Genomic DNA, 23,799 nt, shown 5'->3' with positions numbered 1-23,799 from the left:
AATTACCTTCAGAAGTCACATCATTAGTTAAATAAAGTCCACCTGTGTGCAATCTAAGTGTCACATGATCTGTCACATGATCTCAGTATATATACACCTGTTCTGAAAGGCCCCAGAGTCTGCAACACCACTAAGCAAGGGGCACCACCAAGCAAGCGGCACCATGAAGACCAAGGATCTCTCCAAACAGGTCAGGGACAAAGTTGTGGAGAAGTACAGATTAGGGTTGGGGTTATACAAAAATATCCGACACTATGAACATCCCACGGAGCACCATTAAATCCATTATTAAAAATGGAAAGAATATGGCACCACAACAAACCTGCCAAGAGAGGGCCGCTCACCAAAACTCACGTGCCAGGCAAGGAGGGCATTAATCAGAGAGGCAACAAAGAGACCAAAGATAAGGTGGCTTTACAAAGTATTGACTTTGGGGGGGCAAATAGTTATGCACGCTCAAGTTTTCAGTTTTTTTGTCTTATTTCTTGTTTGTTTCACAATAAAAAATATTTTGCATCTTCAAAGTCGTAGGCATGTTGTGTAAATCAAATGATTCAACCCCCCAAAAAAATCTATTTTAATTCCAGGTTATAAGGCAACAAAATAGGAAAAATGCCAAGGGGGGTGAATACTTTCCCAAGCCACTGTATCTCGTTTATACTGGAAAAAAAAATAAACGCAACATGCAACAATTTCAACAATTTCACAGAGTTACAGTTCATATAAAGAAATCAGTCAATTAAAATAAATTCATTAGGCCCTAATCTATGGATTTCACATGACTGGGCAGGTACGCAGCCGTGGGTAGGCCTGGGAGGGCATAGGCCCACCCACTGGGAACCAGGCCCAGCCAATCAGATTGAGTTTTCCCCACATAAAGAGCTTTATTTCAGACAGAAATACACCTTGGTTTCATCACCGAGTGGCTGGTCTCAGACGATCGATCCCTCAGGTGAAGAAGCCGGATGTGGAGGTTCTGGGCTGGCGTGGTTTCACGTGGTCTGCGGTTGTGAGGCCGGTTGGACATACTGCCAAATTCTGTAAAATGACGTTGAAGGCGGCTTATGGTAGAGAAAATAACATTACATTCTCTTATTTGAGCATAAAAGCGTTTCCACCGTCATTTCTCGCAAAGTTAATTTTACCAACACAAAATGATCCCACCTTGTCTAGCGTATTTTGTTTTGTCGACATTTGGAAAGTTTACCGAAAAATGTTCTGTTTCCATCAGGACAGTTATTACATGTTTTAATCAAATGTATTTTACTTGCATAGAAAGGTTGGATGGAAAAATGGTTATTGTCCTGCTGAAAGGTGAATTCATCTCCCAGTGTCTGTTGGAAAGCAGACAGAACCAGGTTTTCCTCTAGGAATTTGCCTGTGCTTAGCTCCATTTATTTTTTATCCTGAAAAACTCACCTGTCCTTAACAATTACAAGCATCCCCATGACGCAGCCAGGACTATGAACATATGGAAAGTGGTACGCAGTAATGTGGTGTATTGGATTTTATCCAAACATAACACACTATTCAGGACAAAAAGTGAATTGCTTTGCCACATTTTCTGCAGTATTGCTTTACTGCCTTGTTGTAAACAGATGCATGATTTGGAATATTTTTATTCTGTACTAACTTCCTTCTTTTCACTCTGTCAATTAGGTTAGTATTGTGGAGGAACTACAATGTTGTTGATCCATCCTCAGTTTTCTCCTATCACAGCCATTAAAATATGTAACTGTTTTAATGTCACCATTGGCCTCATGGTGAAATCCCTAAGCTGTTTCCTTCTTCTCTGCCAACTGAGTTAGGAACGATGCTTGTATCTTTGCAGTGACTGGGTGTATTGATACACCATCTAAAGTGTAATTAATAACTTTACCATGGTCAAAGGGATATTCAATGACAGCTTTTATTTACCAATAGTGGTCCTTCTTTGTGAGGCATTGGAAAACCTCCCTGGTCTTTGTAGTTGAATATGTGTTTGAAATGCACTGCTCAATTTACAGATAATTGTATGTGTGGTGTACAGAGATGGGCTAGCCATTCAAAATCATATTCAACACTACCATTTAACACAGTGTTATTATGTGACTTGTTAAAGAAAATGTTACCCCTGAAATGATTTAGGCTTGTCATAACAAAGGGGTTAATTACTTATTGACTCAAGACATTTCTTTATTCATTTGTAAAAACATCAAAAAACATGATTCCACTTTGACATTATGGGGTGTAAACCAATGACAATTGTTTTTAAAATGTAATCTGTTTTAAATGCAAGTTGTAACACAACAAAATGTGGAACAAATCAAGGGGTGTGAATACTTTCTGAAGGCACTGTAGTATGTTTCTCCACCAATCAGTCCTGATACAGTACAATACATCACACTCCAACTTTTCTATCAACATTCACATCTCCCATTGTCCTCTATGTTAGGCAGCATTCCAAACAGTACAATGCTCTGATTGTCCTCTATGTTAGGCAGCATTCTAAACAGTAAAATACTCTGATTGTCCTCTGTGTTAGGCAGCATTCCAAACAGTACAATACTCTGATTGTCCTCTGTGTTAGGCAGCATTCCAAACAGTACAATACTCTGATTGTCCTCTGTTAGGCAGCATTCCAAACAAACTGTTCATTTCTCTTTCCCTGATGAACGTTTCTTCCACCCTGCAGGTCGTTTCAGGCAGGTAGAGGTGCTGACAGCCATGGCCAACGCCTTCTACTCCCTCTACTCACACGTGTCCCGCACACCCCTCCAGAAACTCGCACCTCCCGAGTTCAGCTTCTCCCCCACCGCTGACGGGCAGATCGGACGGCGCTTCATGGGAAGCGTCCGCAGCGAACCGAGGTCTCCAGTGGAACGACTCAAGGACACGGTTTCTAAGATGTGCCTGTATACTGGCTCTGGGGGTTCCGCCCGGCTGGGCTCGGACTCTGTCTGCCCCAGACCAGGACTCTCCCCCGGGCCTGGGTCTGGCTCGGCCCCCAAGAAGAGAAGCAGCCTGCCTGACTTGGTGGGTCTAGTCCTGGAGAACACCAAGGCAGAGCCTTTATCCAGAGACATGGAGGAGGATAATCAGGATACAGGGAACAGTAATGAGACGAGTGCTGCTGTGGACACGATGCTGAAGGATAGAGAGACAGAGACACAGGGACACATAGACAGGGAGGGGGAGCAGGGGGTGTTTTCAGATGTACAGGATATGGACACTGGGGATAGTAATAAGACATGTGCTGTGGGCACATGTATGTTCAGGGACAGAGAGACAGAGACACATAGAGACACAGTCAGGGACAAGGAGTTGGAGCAGGGATCGTTATCAGATAGGGATGGAGTTGATTTAGAGAGAGAGCGACATCCTGACAGAACACCCAACCTTGGGGCATCATCACTTTCAGAATCAGGTCATCAGAGAGAGCCCAGTAGTAGGAAGAAGCTGGACTTTGGCCTTACTATTCCGAGACCTACTTGTGAGGTTGGAGAAACTCAAAACACAATTCATCCCACAGGCTGGGCAACAGTAGTGGCACCGGTCGCCAAGGTTACCCATGACATCACCCGTCCTCGGATCGTTGAGAGTGTTCACCAGGCGCCGTACAGCAGTCAACTACAACAGTGGAATAATAACACAAAGGCGTCGGCCATTTTGTCATCTGTTATCTCCTCTGAGAACGTCAGAAGATCTGACCGATCCCTCACCACATCAGACGGACTACACAAACCCGGGGAGGAGGAGTGCTTAACTACCAGTAACTCAGCCAAGAGTTTAGAGGTCACACTAACTCCAATGTGTAAGGTTGAATCCAGTTTGGGAGAAACTGGAACACTGGTGGTGTCAACGTTCGTGCCTATAGAGCTCCATAGTTGCAGGAAGTCCCCTTGTCTCATCACTGTTACTGATGTGATGCCTTCTAGTTCTTTAGACACGCATGCACCTGAGATGATTCTCCCTCCCAGTGGTGGGACCACAATGGTGGCTCCAGCAGCCCAGTATTATCCAGGTGTACGGAGGAACAAGAGGTACCTGAGTCCTCTGAAACCACCACCAATCCAGGGGCAGGTCTCCCACGCTATTCAACAGGCCAACTCCTTTGAACTGGAGGAGGTAAGTGACAGAACTGTTTTGGATTGACCTATATGGGGCACCGTACTCCGGTCTCTGAGTTCCTAGGGCTGATACACACATCTATCTGGTGTAGTCCATTATCTATCCATCCTTGGCTGCCTGACATAAATCAAATCAAACTTTGTCAAATGCGCCGAATACAACATGTAGATCTTACCGTGAAATGCTTTACTTACAAGCCCTTAACCAACAGGTATAGACCTTACCATGAAATGCTTTACTTACAAGCCCTTAACCAACAGGTATAGACCTTACCGTGAAATGCTTTACTTACAAGCCCTTAACCAACAGGTATAGACCTTACCATGAAATGCTTTACTTACAAGCCCTTAACCAACAGGTATAGACCTTACCATGAAATGCTTTACTTACAAGCCCTTAACCAACAGGTATAGACCTTACCGTGAAATGCTTTACTTACAAGCCCTTAACCAACAGGTATAGACCTTACCATGAAATGCTTTACTTACAAGCCCTTAACCAACAGGTATAGACCTTACCATGAAATGCTTTACTTACAAGCCCTTAACCAACAGGTATAGACCTTACCATGAAATGCTTTACTTACAAGCCCTTAACCAACAGGTATAGACCTTACCGTGAAATGCTTTACTTACAAGCCCTTAACCAACAGGTATAGACCTTACCGTGAAATGCTTTACTTACAAGCCCTTAACCAACAGGTATAGACCTTACCATGAAATGCTTTACTTACAAGCCCTTAACCAACAGGTATAGATCTTACCATGAAATGCTTTACTTACAAGCCCTTAACCAACAGGTATAGACCTTACCATGAAATGCTTTACTTACAAGCCCTTAACCAACAGGTATAGACCTTACCATGAAATGCTTTACTTACAAGCCCTTAACCAACAGGTATAGACCTTACCATGAAATGCTTTACTTACAAGCCCTTAACCAACAGGTATAGACCTTACCATGAAATGCTTTACTTACAAGCCCTTAACCAACAGGTATAGACCTTACCATGAAATGCTTTACTTACAAGCCCTTAACCAACAGGTATAGACCTTACCATGAAATGCTTTACTTACAAGCCCTTAACCAACAGGTATAGACCTTACCGTGAAATGCTTTACTTACAAGCCCTTAACCAACAGGTATAGACCTTACCGTGAAATGCTTTACTTACAAGCCCTTAACCAACAGGTATAGACCTTACCATGAAATGCTTTACTTACAAGCCCTTAACCAACAGGTATAGACCTTACCATGAAATGCTTTACTTACAAGCCCTTAACCAACAGGTATAGACCTTACCATGAAATGCTTTACTTACAAGCCCTTAACCAACAGGTATAGACCTTACCATGAAATGCTTTACTTACAAGCCCTTAACCAACAGGTATAGACCTTACCGTGAAATGCTTTACTTACAAGCCCTTAACCAACAGGTATAGACCTTACCATGAAATGCTTTACTTACAAGCCCTTAACCAACAGGTATAGACCTTACCATGAAATGCTTTACTTACAAGCCCTTAACCAACAGGTATAGACCTTACCGTGAAATGCTTTACTTACAAGCCCTTAACCAACAGTGCAGTTCAAGAAGAGTTAAGAAAATATTTACCAAATGAAGTAAATAATAATTATAAAAAGTAACACAATAACATAACAATAACGAGGCTATATACAGGGGGTACCGGTACCGAGTCAGTGTGCGGGGGTACAGGTTAGTCGAGGTAATTTGTACATGTAGGTAGGGGTGAAGTGACTATGTATACTTGGGCCAGGAGTTTTTCCTGATTACCTGTTTTTCCAATAGGTACATAGCGCAGGGGAGGAAGACTTTGGACAGCAAGAAACTATAAGGTCAACATCTTTGTCACGTTCTACTGTCAGTCAAAACAAAGGTAAGTTCATAGTCTTGATTGATATGTGGTCATAGTCAGCTGATACCTAGTGATATTAAGTCTATATCTGCTCACTACACTCTTAGGGGGGAAAATGTGCTATCTAGAACCTAAAATGGTTCCTCGGCTGTCCCCATAGGAGAACCCAATATTATTATTATTTTTTTTTTAAGAATTTACTACCAAACTAGTTGTTTTTAGAGAAAGATGACTGACTAGTGTGATTCAGAGCAGTCAAATTGCTGACTGGGACTTTGGTTTAATCTCACAGGAACACACACCCTTTTCAAATGACAGTTTGAAGTGAATGTGGTTGATACTGTAGCTGAAATGGGCAGTGCTGTGTGCGCACACGTATGTGTGAAGAAAGGTGTGTTCACAACTTGTACCCACACTTTCTCGTCAGAATTTATTGTTGTTCATCAAGAACGTCAGCTAACTGAAAATGTTGAGGAAAGTATGGGCAGATTTCTGGTTGACCCTGCATGTTTAATTCTGGGAAGTACTGTAGGCCTGTGTTAAAGCCATGAGGAGAGTATGGCTGTATCCATCTGTGTGTAGACCTGAGGTTTTCTTTCTGTAGGTCTGGTGGTTCGAGGGGACAGCATGCAATCAGACAGTAGTGGCTACGCAGATGAAGACGTCTACTCCCCTGACAGAGAGGAGGAGCCGACGGACAGAGAGGAGGAGCCGACGGACAGAGAGGAGGAGCCGACGGACAGAGAGGAGGAGCCGACGGACAGAGAGGAGCCGAAGGACAGAGAGGAGGAGCCGACGGACAGAGAGGAGGAGCCGACGGACAGAGAGGAGGAGCCGACGGACAGAGAGGAGGAGCCGACGGACAGAGAGGAGGAGCCGACGGACAGAGAGGAGGAGCCGACGGACAGAGAGGAGGAGCCGACGGACAGAGAGGAGGAGCCGACGGACAGAGAGGAGGAGCCGACGGACAGAGAGGAGGAGCCGACGGACAGAGAGGAGGAGCCGACGGACAGAAAGGAGGAGCCGACGGACAGACCCTCAGGGAAATATTATTTATTTGTGTGAGTCAAACAAACATATTCAGCCACTGAAGGTGCATTCAACAGATACGGATTGTTCATGAAGTATGAAAAGATTTGTTATTGTTAATGAAAAAAAAAATCGGTGGCATTCTGACTACACCCACTTCGACGTCACACCAGTGCTTCGACCGAGTTCAGTTATCTTCCGTGGGTTAGCGCATCGCCCCGGAGGCATATTTAACACACAGATCAAGTTTCCTAACCTGATGCACAGGCATTGCATCAACCAACAGTTGTGTGCCAGACAACGCAATGTGGTTAGCTGACATGTTAAATACTTATCCAGGCGTCGTAAGATGAGTCTTCAGTGTAGTCAGACAAGAACTCGACCCGTCGGTTTGACTGTCCTATGTCCAGTGTTACCGTTGACAGTCATTAATCCATGCTGGTGCTGTGCCTTCTGTGAAAGTTATTTATGGATGTTAAAGAAATGTTTTATAAATAAAGAGAATCAATATTAAAGTGATTTCAATAAACCTTTATTTGCACTAAAATCAAGTATTTTATTCAAAAAGGAACAAATCAAAACCGTGATAGGCCACATTTCAGTTCAACTATGTATTTGGGCAACACTTTCCACAAAATCGTCAAACATTGGAAAAGGGGGGGGGGGGAGAGAGGATACCTAGTCAGGTCTTCCACCCAACTAATCTGAATCAGAGGTGTGGTATGTGATGTGTTTCTTCTCTCACTGCTTGCTCATCATGAGATGTAGCAGCAACCTATAGCCACCCTACTACAGCCAAGTTGACTTCAGACACACCACCAAAACTATTCTTGACTCAACCTCCCATATGAAACCATGAAGGCTTGACTATCTGAACTGGTGGGAGTAAACATGGGAGAGGATATAGAATTCAGGCTATACCATTAGCATGTAACAGGAGGTAGATGAGGAGCAGATTAGTCAGCCGTTGTATAAAGGAATCCAACTTAGATGATCTACTATATTAAAATGCAGCGATACAATTCCATTAGACACTAACCTGGTCCCAGATCTGTTTGTGCTTTTGGCCTCCTCTTATTGTCATTGTTTAACATTGCAATTCCATAAGTTGTGGGTAAGAGACCATGAACAGACTGGCACACAGGCTAATGAGATGGTCCATTTCAGACATTATGAGCAACCAGTTCAGGGAAGTGATATTATCAATTCATTGAGGGGCCATTGACACGGTTTTACGAGAGCAACCAGCTACTCAAACAACTTAACTTCTGACATCCTAAAATTACCAATTTTAAAAATCACAGTAATCTATTCACAATTTCAAACAGGGTGAGGTCTGACAAAGGAAAAAAATTCAATGGTAAAGTACACAAATGTTAAATGTAATTTCAAACCTCAAAATAACATTTTGCATTTCAGATGTTAAGCAATCACAATTTAAAATGTACATCTTTTAACAGTTATCAGATGACTCTTCAAAAAAAAAAAAAAAAACGGCCAATTACTAAACACAAAAATGACAAGACAGATGGGCTGGATCTTGTCAACTTGGCAATAAAAGTACACAAGTCTCCAATTTGAGAATTCATGTCATTAAATGTCCACTTTTCAATGTCCAAAATTAGACTTCATTCAGGCCAAGACTTCTTCAACGGGGGGGGGGGGGAAGAAATATTTTTGGTTGACGACAAAGTACTAGCTAATGAAAAGGCAACCAAAGCCAATCATTGTAGATGTGGCAACTAAAAAAAAGTCAATGAGGCTACAGTCAAATGGGGGTTGTAGTAAAATGTATTTTTCCCTTTCGCAGAGTATCTCTCTAGGCATGTAACAGCAGAGCAGGTGGGTGACTGACCATCCAAATAAATAGCCAGTGTAGCCAATCAAGAGGACATTGAGGACTATATGGGATATCTTCAGGGCATTGGGACAAATGATCTAGGGCTATGTGGGATATCTTCAGGGGGCATTTAGGAATGAACAGACCAGATAGGACGACTATGGGGCTGTGGGGGGGGGGATAAATCTCAATTCCAATTCCCACATCATGGGTAATTCTGGGTCAATCAATGGTCACTTCCCTTGACCACCATTGGTTGGAAGATGCTTCCACCCTCCGAGGTGGATGTCATATGATCAGGGTCTAGTCGTTGCCATGGAGAGGTCGGTCTGGGAGACGGTCACTTCCCCCCAGCCATGATTTTGAGGTACTGCAGTGCATTGTGGGCTGCGCTGGCGCGGGCAGCGTCCTGATTGGGTGCGAAGCCGTGGCACACTGTGATTGGCTGAGTGGATAGTTCTACCAGACACTGGCACAGTCCGCTCAGACTGCGCTCCTCTGGAACAACATAGAAATAAGGAAACCCACATTAGTTTCATACAATAAAGACATCACAGCCTGGCCACGTATTCACAAAGAGCTGGTTTAGGATCAGTTTAGCATGTTTTTATTTTTGTAACTTTTAGTTGGGGAGGGTTATAGGTACATTATCCATTTCAATACAATAAAACAAGTAACTGCCACTCAAGAAAAAATATCTTACGTTTAAATTAATAATAATACATTCAGTATAAAACAGGAAAACAAAGTGGACCTACACACACAACCCCAGAAACCATGTTTCCATCCTTCCCAACACCCCTAGCAACTAGGGTTTGCTCGTCAGTCACACCACAGACCTCTCCCGGCAACCAGAGAGAACCCTCCCCATAGTCCCTGTGGGACTATTTTCTATTTGTTGGCCTTTATGGATTGTTTATTTGTATGCGTGTGTGTGTGTGGGGGGGGCTTTAGCCAAGATGATAGTTTACTGAGTCAACTATATCAGTCCTTTCTGGAGCCCAGTGGCATTTTTGATCACAAGGAAAAATATATAGACAGGGATGTGATCGTAGATAAACGCTCCTACCACAGACACTTTGAAAACAGGAATCTATACGTGAATTGGCCTCAGTGATGAGGGGGATATTATTTACCTATGTCGAGGTAGCTGACGTCAAAGCGCTGCTCCTCTGAAAGGTCGTGTAGCAGAGAGCAGAAGTCAGAGCTGGGCATGCCCAGAGGGTGGCTCCTCAGCTGCAGAATCTTCTCCCCAGCAGAGTTCCTCAGAGAGTCCCAGGTACAACCCAGACCTTTACACTTCCCTGCCTCCACCCTGCTGCCCATGTTCTGCCCACCAGAGGAGACAATGGTACCATGAGAGATGCTCAGGCAACCTCACATTCATTTAACAAGCATTTCGCTACACCCGCAACATCTGCCAAAACGTGTGTATGCGACCAACAATATTTCATTTGTTTATACAGGAAAGTCTTAAGAACAGACACTTATTTGCAACGATGACCTGTCAGGAAGCGAGCACAGCAGCAATATTGTCTCAGAGAGGCCGTCAACAGGTCGCTGTCTCACCATGATAAAAGTGTCGTCCTCAGGCTCAGTCTCGTGGCTGCTCCTCAGGTCTACAGGAACATCATGGATCCTGGACAACATCTTAGCTGCTGCATTCCGCTTGGCTAGCTTCTTCGATGTGCCACTGCCTGTGGGACAGACAGGCTGGATGTTCGTACTAAGACACAGAATTGCTTCATGTAACAGTTTCCCCAAACATCTGCTAAAAGTACCCCCCAGCCATTCCATGGATTCTATTCCAGAACTAGCATGCCTGATTTCACTTCCTGGTTAGTTGACCAATTGAATCATGTGCTACACAAGGGCATACAATATACCTAATGTGTAATGTAAAAAAACAAATCCATGACATATTGAAAAGGGCAGAACCAAAGTTATATTTACCAATTTCAACGAATCTCTCGACCCGGCACGTCATGGTGAACTCCTTGCGGTGGGCAGGACCCGACTCTTGGGTCACGGTGTACTCTGGCAGACGCCAGCCTTTCTGAACCACCAGCTCCTTTCAGTGAAACACACAAAGTCATGTATCCATAAAGTGGGAGATTCATTTACCTTTACATTTTTGCTTCACAATTAACGCCATTATCCTCTGTAAAGGTAGGAGGGTTTGGGAGAAAAGAGGATTTGGGAAAAGCGGTTCGGAGATTGACTGACACAGTATACATCTATAGCCGGGCTCTGCAACCCTGTTCCTGGAGAGCTACCCTCGTAGGTTTTAACTCCAACCCTGTTCCTGGAAAGCTACCCTCCTGTAGGTTTTAACTCCAACCCTGCTCCTGGAGAGCTACCCTCGTAGGTTTACGCTCCAAACAAAGTTCTACAATTTTTTTTAAATCAGTTTATCAACCAGCTATTAGAATCAGGTGTGCTAGATTAGAGTGAAAACCTTCAGGAGGGTAGCTTTCCAGGAACAGGGTTGGAGTGAAAACCTACAGGAGGGTAGCTTTCCAGGAACAGGGTTGGAGTGAAAACCTACAGGAGGGTAGCTTTCCAGGAACAGGGTTGGAGTGAAAACCTACAGGAGGGTAGCTTTCCAGGAACAGGGTTGGAGTGAAAACCTACAGGAGGGTAGCTTTCCAGGAACAGGGTTGGAGTGAAAACCTACAGGAGGGTAGCTTTCCAGGAACAGGGTTGGAGTGAAAACCTACAGGAGGGTAGCTTTCCAGGAACAGGGTTGGAGTGAAAACCTACAGGAGGGTAGCTTTCCAGGAACAGGGTTGGAGTGAAAACCTACAGGAGGGTAGCTTTCCAGGAACAGGGTTGGAGTGAAAACCTACAGGAGGGTAGCTTTCCAGGAACAGGGTTGGAGTGAAAACCTACAGGAGGGTAGCTTTCCAGGAACAGAGTTGTAAAATCCTGATCTATACATACAGTGTATTCGGAAAGTATTCAAACCCCTTAACTTTCCCACAGCCGTATTCTAAAATTGATTAAATTGTTTTTTCCCCCCTCATCAATCTACACACAATATCCCATAATGACAAAGCCAAAACAGGTGTAGAAAATTAAACTGAAATATCACATTTACACACAGTACCAGTCAAAAGTTCACACACCTACTCATTCCAGGGTTTATTTTTTACTATTTTCTACATTGTTGAATAATAGTGAAGACAAACTATGAAATATATGGAATCATGTAATAAACAAAACAAAAAAGTTAAAAATGTTCCATATTGACTGACCTTCATGTCGTAAAGTAATTGACTGTAATTAGTCTTTGCTTATTTGAGCTGCTCTTGCCATAATATGGACTTGGTAAAAGACCAAATAGGGCTGTCTTCTGTATACCACCCCTACCTTGTCACAACACAACTGATTGGCTCAAACACATTAAGGACAGAAATTCCACAAATTAACAAGGCACACCTGTTAATTGAAATGCATTCCAGGTGACTACCTCATGAAGCTGGTTGAGAGAATGCCAAGAGTGTGCAAAGCTGTCAAGGCAAAGGATGGCTACTTTGAAGAAAATAAAATATATTTTCATTTGTTTAACACTTTTTTTTGGTTACTACATGATTCCATATTTGACGTCTTCACAATTATTCTACAATGTAGAAAATAGTAAATAAAGAAAAACTCTGGAATGAGTAGGTGTGTCCAAACTTGACTGGTACTGTAAGTATTCAGACCCTTTACTCAGTACTTTGTTGCAGCACCTTATGCAGGAATTACAGCCTTGAGTCTTCTTGGGTACGATCACTACAAGCTCATACAGTGAGGGGAAAAGTATTTAAGTCATTAAGGTTTCGAGGCTGACGTTTGGCAACTCAAACCTTCAGCTCCCTCCACAGATTTTCTATGGGATTAAGGTCTGGAGACTGGCTAGGCCACTCCAGGACCTTAATGTGCTTCTTCTTGAGCCACTCCTTTGTTGCCTTGGCCGTGTGTTTTGGGTCATTGTCATGCTGGAATACCCATCCACGACCCATTTTCAATGCCCTGGCTGAGGGAAGGAGGTTCTCACCCAAGATTTGACGGTACATGACCCCATCTATCGTCCCTTTGATGCGGTGAAGTTGTCCTGTCCCCTTAGCAGAAAAACACCCCCAAAGCACAGTGTTCTTGAGGTCATAGGCAGCATTCCTCCTCCTCCAAACACGGCGAGTTGAGTTGATGCCAAAGAGCTCCATTTTGGTCTCATCTGACCACAACACTTTCACCCAGTTCTCTAAATCATTCAGATGTTCATTGGCAAACTTCAGACGGGCATGTATATGTGCCTTCTTGAGCAGGGGCACCTTGATTTCTGACCTTGATCCTGATTGCACCTGCAGGATTTCAGTCCTTCACGGCATAGTGTTACACCAATTGTTTTCTTGGTGACTATGGTCCCAGCTACCTTGAGATCATTGACAAGATCCTCCCGTGTAGTTCTGGGCTGATTCCTCACCGTTCTCATGATCATTGCAACTCCACGAGGTGAGATCTTGCATGGAGCCCCAGGCCGAGGGAGATTGACAGTTCTATTGTGTTTCTTCCATTTGCGAATAATCGCACCAACTGTTGTCACCTTCTCACCAAGCTGCTTGGCGATGGTCTTGTAGCCCATTCCAGCCTTGTGTAGGTCTACAATCTTGTCCCTGACATCCTTGGAGAGCTCTTTGGTCTTGGCCATGGTGGAGAGTTTGGAATCTGATTGATTGATTGCTTCTGTGGACAGGTGTCTCTTATACAGGTAACAAGCTGAGATTAGGAGCACTCCCTTTAAGAGTGTGGTCCTAATCTCAACTCGTTACCTGTATGAAAGACACCTGGGAGCCAGAAATCTTTCTGATTGAGAGAGGGTCAAATACTTATTTCCCTTATTAAAATGCAAATCAATGTATAACATTTTTGACATGCGTTTTTCAGGATTTTTTTGTTGTTATTCTGTCTCTCACTGTTTAAATAAACCTACCATTAAAATTATAGACTGATCATTTCTTTGTCAGTGGGCAAACGTACAAAATCAGCAGGGGATCAAATACTTTTTCCCCCTCACTGTACCTGTATTTGGGGAGTTTCCCCCATTTTTCTCTGCAGACCCTCAAGCCATGTCAGGTTGGATGGGGAGTGTCGCTGCACAGCTGTTTTCAGGTCTCTCAAGAGATGTTAGATCGGGTTCAAGTCTGGGCTCTGGCTGGGCCACTCAAGGACTTGTCTTGAAGCCACTCCTGCGTTGTCTTGCTGTGTGCCTAAGGTCGTTGTCCTGTTGGAAGGTGAACGCTTTCCCCAGTCTGAGGTCCTGAGTAAGTTGTCATCAAGGATCTCTGTACCTTGCTCTGTTCATCTTTGCGTCGATCCTGACTAGTTTCCCAGTCCCTGCCGCTGAAAAACATCCCCACAGCATGATGCTACCACCAACAATGCTTCACCGTAGGGATGGTGCCAGGTTTCCTCCAGGCGTGACGCTTGGCATTCAGGCCAAAGAGTTCAATCTTGGTTTCCTCATGGTCTGAGAGTCCTTTAGGTGCCTTTTGGCAAACTCCAAGATTGGTGGAGTGCTGCAGAGATAGTTGTCCTTCTGGAAGGTTCTCCCATAGGAACTCTGAAGCTCTGTCAGAGTGACCATCGGGTTCTTGGTCACCTCCCTGACCAAGGCCCTTCTCCCCCGATTGCTCAGTTTGGCCAGGCAGCCAGCTCTAGGAAGAGGCTTGGTAGTTCCAAATTTCACCCATTTAAGAATGGAGGCCACTGTGTTCTTGGGTACCTTCAATGCTGTAGACATTTTTTGGTACCCTTCCCTAGATCTGTGCCTCGACAATTCTGTCTCGGAGCTCTAAGGACAATTCCTTTGACCTCATGGCTTGGTGTTTGCTCTGACATTCACTGTCAACTGTGGAACCTATGACAGTTTTGTGCCTCTCCAAATAATGTCCAATCAATTGAATTTACCACAGGCGAACTGCAATCAAGTTGTCGAAACAAGGTTGATCAATGGAAACAGGATGCACTTGAGAAATGTTGAGTCTCATAGCAAAGGGTCTGAATACTTAAGTAAATAAGGTATCTGTTTTTTTATTTTGTATTCAATTTGCAAAAACATTTAAAAAAAAACAACTTTCGCTTTTCATTATGGGGTAGTGTGTGTAGATTGATGAGGAAAAAACTTAAGTCTTACTCTAAAATTGATAAAATTAACGTAACAATGTGGAACAAGTCAAGGGGTCTGAATACTTTTCGAATGCACTGTGTACACACATTAATAGCAATTAAGCTGATTGAGTTGAAAGGGGTTCAAAATGTAGTTGTGAGAGGACTGAGTTAATCTGTAAAATGACCTCAGGGTGCACCTCACCTGCAGAGCTCCCACAGGGTTACATTCTGACTGCTGAGACGTGCCGCTTCCTGAAGTCTTCATCTCTGATGGAGAACTGGGGAAACAGCAGAGGAAAAACCTTATTTACACCACACTGACCAAGAGCACACGATCTATCACAATTATAAAATGGTTGGTCAACTTTACCAAAAATAAGAGGCACTTGTCTACAGTGTTTTTTGCGTCCTGGCTTCCAATAGATCGCCTCGCCACATAAGCCAATTATCACTGCGTTCAACTACTCATTCTCATTTTCTCTCACCTGTCCCCATCCAAAGGCTCTTCCACCCCAATAAACCCTTCTCCCAATCCTTCTCCCAGCACCACTGGTCCCCCTAGTCCTCCTTTCATCATCTTCAGGGCGGCCTCTGCTGCCTTGTGTTTGGCAGCCTTCTTGCTGGGCCCCTGGCCGGTGCAGCTGATCTCTCCCACGGACACGCGGAACGTAAAGTTGGGTTGGTGCGCCTGGCCCTCGGCCTTGAGCAGGTCGTACACTGGGGTGTTACCTGGAACAAAAGGATTGGTAGTGTTGCAGCACAGACACTATTGAGTGTAACACTTGAGATCCTACCATGCTACTACCATAGAGATCCTATTAAATTACTAGAGGTGTTATGTCAAACCCTCAGTTTCAGAATGCGGTGAAAATGGCTGCCATATTGGCAGACATTTTGAATTCAGGCTGTAACAAAATGTGGAATAAATCAAGGGGTGTGAATACTTTGACGGCACTAGTTATAAATACAATTCATACGGGTTTTATACCATTTATACCATTATACCCAGCTGTCACTTTAAGTGACAGCAATTAGAACAGATGAGAGCCCAGACTTCACTATTTTTACGTGGGAGCACCTTTAGTCAATAGCCTGCATTTCAACCCAGCCAACACCTACTTAACACCAAAAGGCCGTGCGCGCATTAAGACGTGGACCGTTCCCTGTCGGTTCTCCTGGAACAACTGGGGAGGGAGCCTGCATTCTTCCGTCTCTCTCTTTGATAGTGCGTGAGTGGGAACCAATGTCCGGGAACAGGAGGTGGATGTCTCAGCTATTGACAAGTGTTGGTCCCTCTGCACTGACTGCAGTGGCCCATGACTAAGCCTGCCCTCCTCTCCCTGGTGAGTAACATGAACTTAGGTTTTCCAGATGGTTGATGATGTGTTGTAGGTCAGCGTTGTAGTTCTGCAAACAGTTGCTATAGTTCAGGTATTACATTAGCTGCATCAAACTGGCTAGCCAGGTTGCATGTCTCTTCTGCCACTCTGCGCTCCAACTTAAGCCCCTCCTTTGGCAGTACGTCCAACCCGCCTTACAACCGCAGACCACGTGTAACCACACCAGTCCAGGACCTCCACATCTGGATTCTTCACCTGCAGGATTGTCTGAGACCAGCCACCCAGACAGCTGATGAAACCGAGGAGCATTTCTCTTAAATAAAAGCTATTTTGTGGGGAAAAAAACTCATTCTGATTGGCTGGGCCTGGTTCCCAATTGGGCCCAGGCCCACCCATGGCTGTGCCCCTGCCCAGTAATGTGATATCAATAGATTAGGGCCTAATGTATGTATTTTAAATTGACAGAACTCAGTAAAATCGTTGAAATTGTTCATGTTGCACTTATATATATATATATATATTTTTTTTGTTGTTCAATATAAAATAGGTGTATTGAATGCTGCATTAGGTGGACTCAAGGAACAAGAGCTACAAGTCCAACAGCTTTTTGTACCATTCCAGCTCCAAAGATGCTGTGCAGCCACTGAGGACTTCAGGTTCTATAGCCAGTTCCACTCAGACAAGATCTTCATGGTGTTCTGGGAGTCCATTTCCCCCTCTGACCTCCAGGATGACTCTACTGGTCCAAGGCCCAGAAGACTGGAACGGGAAGCGCAACACCAAGCCCCAACAGGAAGCTGCCACTCATGGACAAGATATTTCTGTAATGCTGTCGAGTAGCAGCTGGGCTGGAGAAGGTGTTGGCGGACATCTTTGCCGTGAGTGTGCCTTCAAATGAGCCGCATTATAATAAACCTGGACCAACTACCTGCATCTTGTCTCGGACAAGATTATCCCACTCACTCTGGTAGGCTGTCAAATCAACTGTGGAAGAACTGCTGCTTAATGGTGAACTACCAGGGACCTCTGGATCTCAACGGTGATCAGCCAGTGTGAAAACATGCTCAAGCACGGCAGTGCACACACAAAAATAATGATTTTAGTTCAATTAATTAGATCATGATAAATAACTGCTTTAAACCTGTGTACATCTGTTTTTTTATTTTTTATTTATTATTATAAATTGATCTGGTCACAGACAAGATATGAATTTGGGATCGTTTTGATATTGAATATGTACTGATAAATAGGTTTCATTAAGTGTTTTGGGATGTAGTGTTTGATAAAGAGAGAACGTCACTTGAAGATTTTATTCAATAAATACGTTTATTATGTGACATGTAAGTTATAAAATAAATCACAATTAAATCAGTAACTCACTCTAATTCAATGTTAATTGCATTTACATTAAGTCATTTAGCAGACACTCTTATCCAGAGCGACATACAGTAGTGAGTGCATAGATTGATACTTTTGTGTACTGCTTCCCCCGTGGGAATGGAACCCACGACCCTGGCATTACGAGCCCCATGCTCTACCACACGGGATAGACAAAGAAAACAATTCAATAAAAATAAAATTCCTCTACATACAATTTTGATTAGTTATCTAAACATCCCTGTAGGTGTAGAAGAAGTCAGGTTCCTCTCATCTCTGCTACTAAAGAATCATCTCTCCAAACTCTCTCTACTGTAATGTCACTTCTAAACCGGTTACAGGCAGTTGGCCCTGGACTTGCTAGTGATATTTGCGACTGTTTGAGCTTGGCCTGGCCATTGACAAACTGCTTCACATCAGTTACACTCAACATCAGGCACTTGATCTCAGCTAGCCTGAAGGGCCGCGCTGCAGAAGGGCCATAAACTTTCCCATCATGGTTTGCCCTGAGATGGGGTGCATCTGGATGCACAACGAAACCACAATGTTTGACTGAGACATCGACTCATTCAGAGTAGTTCTGGAGAACCTCCGGCTTAAGCTCAAGACCCCTTCACATAGCTTCGGTTTGCCGTTCACCTTTAAGCATTCTCATGGCTAGGGCCTCGCTAGATGATACCCCACGCATGTGGCATGCCTCCCTAAAACAGCTAGCAGTCACACGTGGTTTCCTCATTTCCTTCCATAGTGGACAGACAAGACTGCTCGACTGTGCCCTTCTCAATAGCAGATGACAATGCTGGTGACACCTTTAAGCTCTCCAAGTGGTAAAACTGAGTGCAAGTAGTGAACTACTGTACAATGTATTTTATTTTACTGAGAGCTGGAGGAATACAGGAGCATATCTGGGTGTTCTAGAATCTCTCTGGTGAGAGTTTGGGGACACTGACAGCACTGACCCATGGAGCATTGGACCAAATCTAGAGTCAACCAGAATAATTTCCTTTGAGTCCATGCAGTAACCATGGCAATGGCAGGCTGTGGTCACATGTTCCTCAAACTTGGTCCAGCAGGACACAGTAATGTCAGGAAGGGGTCCTGAAACACAGACAAGGGATGAGTGTCAACCAAGATAGTAAAACTTTAGTCCAATCAATTTCAAAACGAGTGAAGGCAACTTGTGAGCGTAAACAGGGACATCCTGGGGATGCAAACTTGTTTAAAAGACAATTTAACTCACAGGGAATGCTTGGTAAAGAGTAGAGGTCGACCGATTAATTGGAATTTTCATAACAATCGGGAATCGGTATTTTTGGACGCCGATTTGGCAGTTTTTTTTAAACCTTTATTTAAAAAGGCAAGTCAGTTAAGAACACATTCTTATTTTCAATGACGGCCTAGGAACGGTGGGTTAACTGCCTTGTTCAGGGGCAGAACGACAGATTTTTACCTTGTCAGCTCAGGGATTCAATCTTGCAACCTTACGGTTAACTAGTCCAACGCTCTAACCACCTGCTTTACATTGCACTCCACGAGGAGCCTGCCTGTTACGCGAATGCAGGAAGAAGCCAAGGTAAGTTGCTAGCTAGCATTAAACTTATCTTATAAAAAACAATCAATCATAATCACTAGTTAACTACACATGGTTGATGATATTACTACTTTATCTAGCCTGTCCTGCGTTGCATATAATCGCTTAGGTACACGTTGCTCCAACCATAAACATCAATGCCTTTCTTAAAATCAATACACAAGTATATATTTTTAAACCTGCATATTTAGTTACTATTGCCTGCTAACATGAATTTCTTTTAACTAGGGAAAATGTGTCACTTCTCTTGCAAACAGAGTCAGGGTATATGCAGCAGTTTGGGCCACCTGGCTCGTTGCGAACTGTGTGAAGACTATTTCTTCCTAACAAAGACAGCCGACTTCGCCAAACGGGGGATGATTTAACAAAAGCGCATTTGCAAAAAAGCACAATCGTTGCACGACTGTTCCTAACCATAAACATCAATGCCTTTCTTAAAATCAATACACAGAAGTATATATTTTTAAACCTGCATATTTAGCTAAAAGAAATCCAGGTTAGCAGGCAATATTAACCAGGAGAAATCGTGCCATTTTGCGTTCATTGCACGCAGACTCAGGGTATATGCAACAGTTTGGGCCGCCTGGCTCGCTGCCAACTAATTTGCCAGAATTTTACGTAATTATGACATAACATTGAAGGTTGTGCAATGTAACAGGAATATTTAGACTTCGGGATGCCACCCGTTAGATAAAATACGGAACGGTTCCGTATTTCACTGGAAGAAAAAACGTTTCGTTTTCGAGATGATAGTTTCCGGATACGACCATATTAATGACCCAAGGCTCGTATTTCTGTGTGTTATTATGTTATAATTAAGTTTATGATTTGATAGAGCAGTCTGACTGAGCGGTGGTAGGCACCAGCAGGCTCGTAAGCATTCATGCAAACAGCACTTTCGTGCGTTTGCCAGCAGCTCTTCGCTGTGCTTCAAGCATTGCGCTGTTTATGACTGCAAGACTATCAACTCCCAAGATTAGGCTGGTGTAACCGATGTGAAATGGCTAGCTAGTTAGGTGGGTGCGCGCTAAGAGCGTTTCAAACGTCACTCGCTCTGAGACTTGGAGTTGTTGTTCCCCTTGCTCTGCATGGGTAACGCTGCTTCGAGGGTGGCTGTTGTCGATGTGTTCCTGGTTCGAGCCCAGGTAGGAGCGAGGAGAGGGACGGAAGCTATACTGTTACACTGGCAATACTAAAGTGCCTATAAGAACATCCAATAGTCAAAGGTATATGAAATACAAATCGTATAGAGAGAAATAGTCCTATAATTCCTATAATAACTACAACCTAAAGCTTCTTACCTGGGAATATTGAAGACTCATGTTAAAAGGAACCACCAGCTTTCATATGTTCTCATGTTCTGAGCAAGGAACTTAAACGTTAGCTTTCTTACATGCCACATATTGCACTTTTACTCTCTTCTCCAACATTTTGTTTTTGCATTATTTAAACATGTTTCATTATTTATTTGAGGCTAAATTGATTTTATTGATGTATTATATTAAGTTAAAATAAGTGTTCATTCAGTATTGTTGTAATTGTCATTATTACAAAGAAATTAAAAATCGGCCGATTAATCGATATCGGCTTTTTAATGGCCCTCCAATAATCGGTACTGAAAAATCATAATCGGTCGACCTCTAGTGAAGAGAGGGTTTTATGCCACTCCTGCCTGATGTCCTTGGCTTCCTCAGATGGGCTCTGGTCAACTCCCCTGGTTAAAAATTTGTAATTAAAATATTCAGGATCAATTTATAACTATGTGCAGTAATATGAGTTCCCATAAAAAAATGCAAAAATGGGTGTTCTCTTTGACAATATGAAAAATTCTCACATTCAAAACTCATCCGAGTCCTTGGCCCATGCCACAACTGCAGTACCTCCGTGCAAGGCAATGGTGCTGACACGGTCTTCAGCCCCATTGTGGTGTAGTGTGCAGTCTGGAAGAGTTGAGCCACCATATTGCACAAAGCGCCCTCAGCTGAACAAGATAAGCCATTTACGATGACAGGCTTCTTGGGTGCTTGCAATGTAATCTAAAATAACATGTGGGGAGGGGGAGGGGGGTCATCATACAATGTTTTTGATAACGTGCAGCAGCAAGGTCATGTTTGCTTCTCTTCAATTCTCACATTAAAAACAGAACTGACCAACTTTAATATAGAACATGCCATTGTTATCCAGCTTTAGATCAGAAACAAAGGAACTTGTCCTACGGTGAACAGATACAGAGTTTGATTATTCTGAACAAAATTACAGGTAAACTGTAACCACTGCAACACTAAGCAATTAAACTGCCTATCGTCTCTCGTAACCTGCAGTGACTTGAGCTCTTCATTCATGTGACACCTTGCCCATACTACCACTGCCCCCTCCTGGTCTACCATGTTTCACAATGCATATTCAGAAGAACAGAGCAACATTAAATTGATGTTTGCGAGTAAGTTACCATTGCTACTCTTAACGTTACTGAGATGGCTCTAGCTAGCGAGAAACAAATAGATAACAGTGGCTGGCCAAATAGCTAGCTAACTTATTAACATTAACTAAGTTTGACAAATCTTAAGTAACGTTAGCCAACTCGTGTTAGCACTAACCAATTTGGTAACGTCTTAGCTATCGTTAGCTAGCTATCTATCTCAACTGGTCACTTCAAGTACTAACTTACCTTGATTGTTGAAGATATTCTTTGTGGAAGAACTTGTATCCTTTTTATGAAGTTCAGATCTCTTCGCCTGGGAATGTTCGTGAACGATAGCCAAATCACTAACGCCAAACTTGGGCAAATTGAGCAGTGACTGGGTAAACTCCAATGTTTGAATTTCGCAGAAGACTACAGACAACTGGGTATCGTCACACACTGCTTGGCGTGGAAGGAAGTGGTCTTTTGGGGGGGGGGGGGGGGGGCTGAAAAATGCCTATTGACTCACTATATTGTTTTGAATGGAATGTTGGCATCTTGTCAGTTCATTTAATTAAGTTCCGGAATCATTCCTCTGAAACTGGCTGACTAGCTAGCTAACAAAGAGTGCAGATAAATTCTTAAAATGCATTATTTTACACAATATCTTATTACATCACTGGTAAACCAGGGTTGACCAACTCCCTGACCAAAATACCTGACCTTCATCCCATCATAAAAAAACAGGCCATGTCCATTCTAGTACTCAAAGTCCTAATTCTATGGCTACTACAGTATAAAATATATATTTGACTAGTGACCAGCAGGTACCTGTATTGATGCAGTGTGTTAATTCTATTAAATAAGCAGATGATAAACCAGTCCATTTGGTATAGTTGTAGGTAACTAGCTAAGACAGAACAGAATGAAACCTTACCCAGACTCTGAGACAGAAGAGGAAGCATTCCTAGACCATCTCTGCCTTACCTATCCGCGTTCCATACTCCTGTAGCAGACTGATGGGTGTCTTGCCGGGGTTCACAGCCAGCATTTGCTCAATACTGAGGACAAAAAGATGGAGAGATGAAATTGTCATTCAGCAGTTCAGAGGAACGGTATGTTATGTTTCTCGCCGAGGAATTATGACATGACGTGATTGACAGGCAGACAGGAAGTCTTGCATGTGCCGATGCACGACTAACAGGCAGGTAGACAGAGAGACACTTGTTGGCTAGCTGGGAGGTTTGTTAGCCAACAGATCCGACCCACTTGCAGCTGCACATGGGTCGAACAGCACTCTTGTATTAAGACAAGCTGGAGCCGGCAGGAGATATGGCTCAGGAAAACATACATCAATCCAGGGATAAGAAACTCGCTGTACTCCGAATTGTCCCATTATCCCAACCAAGATTGAATGACTGCTTGTTTTTAACTAACACTCATTCAATCTTATTGATGTAACTGTTGGTATAATGGGACAATTCGGAGTATGCATTTTACCATCTCTGGATTGAGGTACGTTTCCCCGAGCACCCCACCGGCTCCATAGTTTCTTATTATACACAGGAATGCTGTCCGACCCTAGTGCACCTGTAAACAAACGGGTCGAATCTGCTGGCTAGTTAGCTAACTAACTCAGACAGTTTATTGAAAAAGACCCTGGCCTTGAACTACAGAATGCAATTCTTAAAATGCCCGACATTGAATTGTAAATGAATCTATCGGTTTACTTTGCTATATTACTAACACTTTGTGCTTAGAGGACATGTAGTTAGCCAAGCTAGGTGAGATGCTGGACCGCCTAGCTAGCTACATATGCTAGTTAGCCATCGCTACACGCTTACCTGGAGCACCCAGAGTTTATCTTGCAACTGCCCGGTGTTGTCTCGTCGTTCATTCCCTATCGACAGAGATGAAGCCAATGATTGCAAATCCCCCCCCAACAAATACTGACACTTGATTTCATGAGCTAGCTAATATTTTCCAAGTCAGTGGAGGCAGCGACATGTGAAGAGACACCTCGCTCTCCCCGTCCCACCAAAAAAACAGCATCTGTTTGGCGAATTTTATGACGTCGTCAA

The 23,799-nt window shown here is 43.5% G+C and overlaps 2 protein-coding genes across 4 annotated transcripts in view; one reads left to right on the top strand and one right to left on the bottom strand.

The window, feature by feature from the left end:
• The window catches only part of tespa1 (thymocyte expressed, positive selection associated 1), an 18,501-nt gene extending 10,090 nt beyond the window's left edge, over positions 1 to 8,411 (top strand). Inside the window, exons 9-12 of one of the 2 annotated variants that reach the window (XR_006758102.2) lie at positions 2,675 to 4,107; positions 5,921 to 6,008; positions 6,280 to 6,378; positions 6,592 to 6,804. Coding sequence is in view for 1 of the 2 variants with exons in the window: in XM_014134049.3 (XP_013989524.3) it covers positions 2,675 to 4,107; positions 5,921 to 6,008; positions 6,592 to 7,052 (1,982 nt within the window). In the remaining variant the exon portion in view is untranslated. Of the gene's footprint in view, positions 1 to 2,674; positions 4,108 to 5,920; positions 6,009 to 6,279; positions 6,379 to 6,591 lie in introns of both variants that reach the window. The other variant, XM_014134049.3, reaches the window with a different exon arrangement.
• On the bottom strand, positions 7,533 to 23,799 carry tarbp2 (TAR (HIV) RNA binding protein 2). Of its 2 annotated transcripts, none has more exons than XM_014134050.3 (8): positions 23,563 to 23,799; positions 22,706 to 22,779; positions 15,495 to 15,738; positions 15,212 to 15,287; positions 10,810 to 10,927; positions 10,426 to 10,553; positions 9,993 to 10,185; positions 7,533 to 9,354 (listed from the first exon to the last, which is right to left on the bottom strand). In XM_014134050.3, the coding sequence occupies exons 1-8, from the start codon at positions 23,613 to 23,615 to the stop codon at positions 9,197 to 9,199; spliced, it is 1,044 nt and encodes a 347-aa protein (XP_013989525.1). In that variant the 5' UTR covers positions 23,616 to 23,799; the 3' UTR covers positions 7,533 to 9,196. The 2 variants fall into 2 exon arrangements, with proteins under 2 accessions (XP_013989525.1, XP_013989527.1); XM_014134052.3 differs by having other exon boundaries at positions 22,656 to 22,779; positions 23,563 to 23,786.

Source organism: Salmo salar, chromosome 12 (assembly GCF_965601325.2).
Source record: "Salmo salar chromosome 12, fSalSal1, whole genome shotgun sequence".
Taxonomy (NCBI): domain Eukaryota; kingdom Metazoa; phylum Chordata; class Actinopteri; order Salmoniformes; family Salmonidae; genus Salmo; species Salmo salar.
This window is presented reverse-complemented; position numbering and strand designations above follow the sequence as displayed.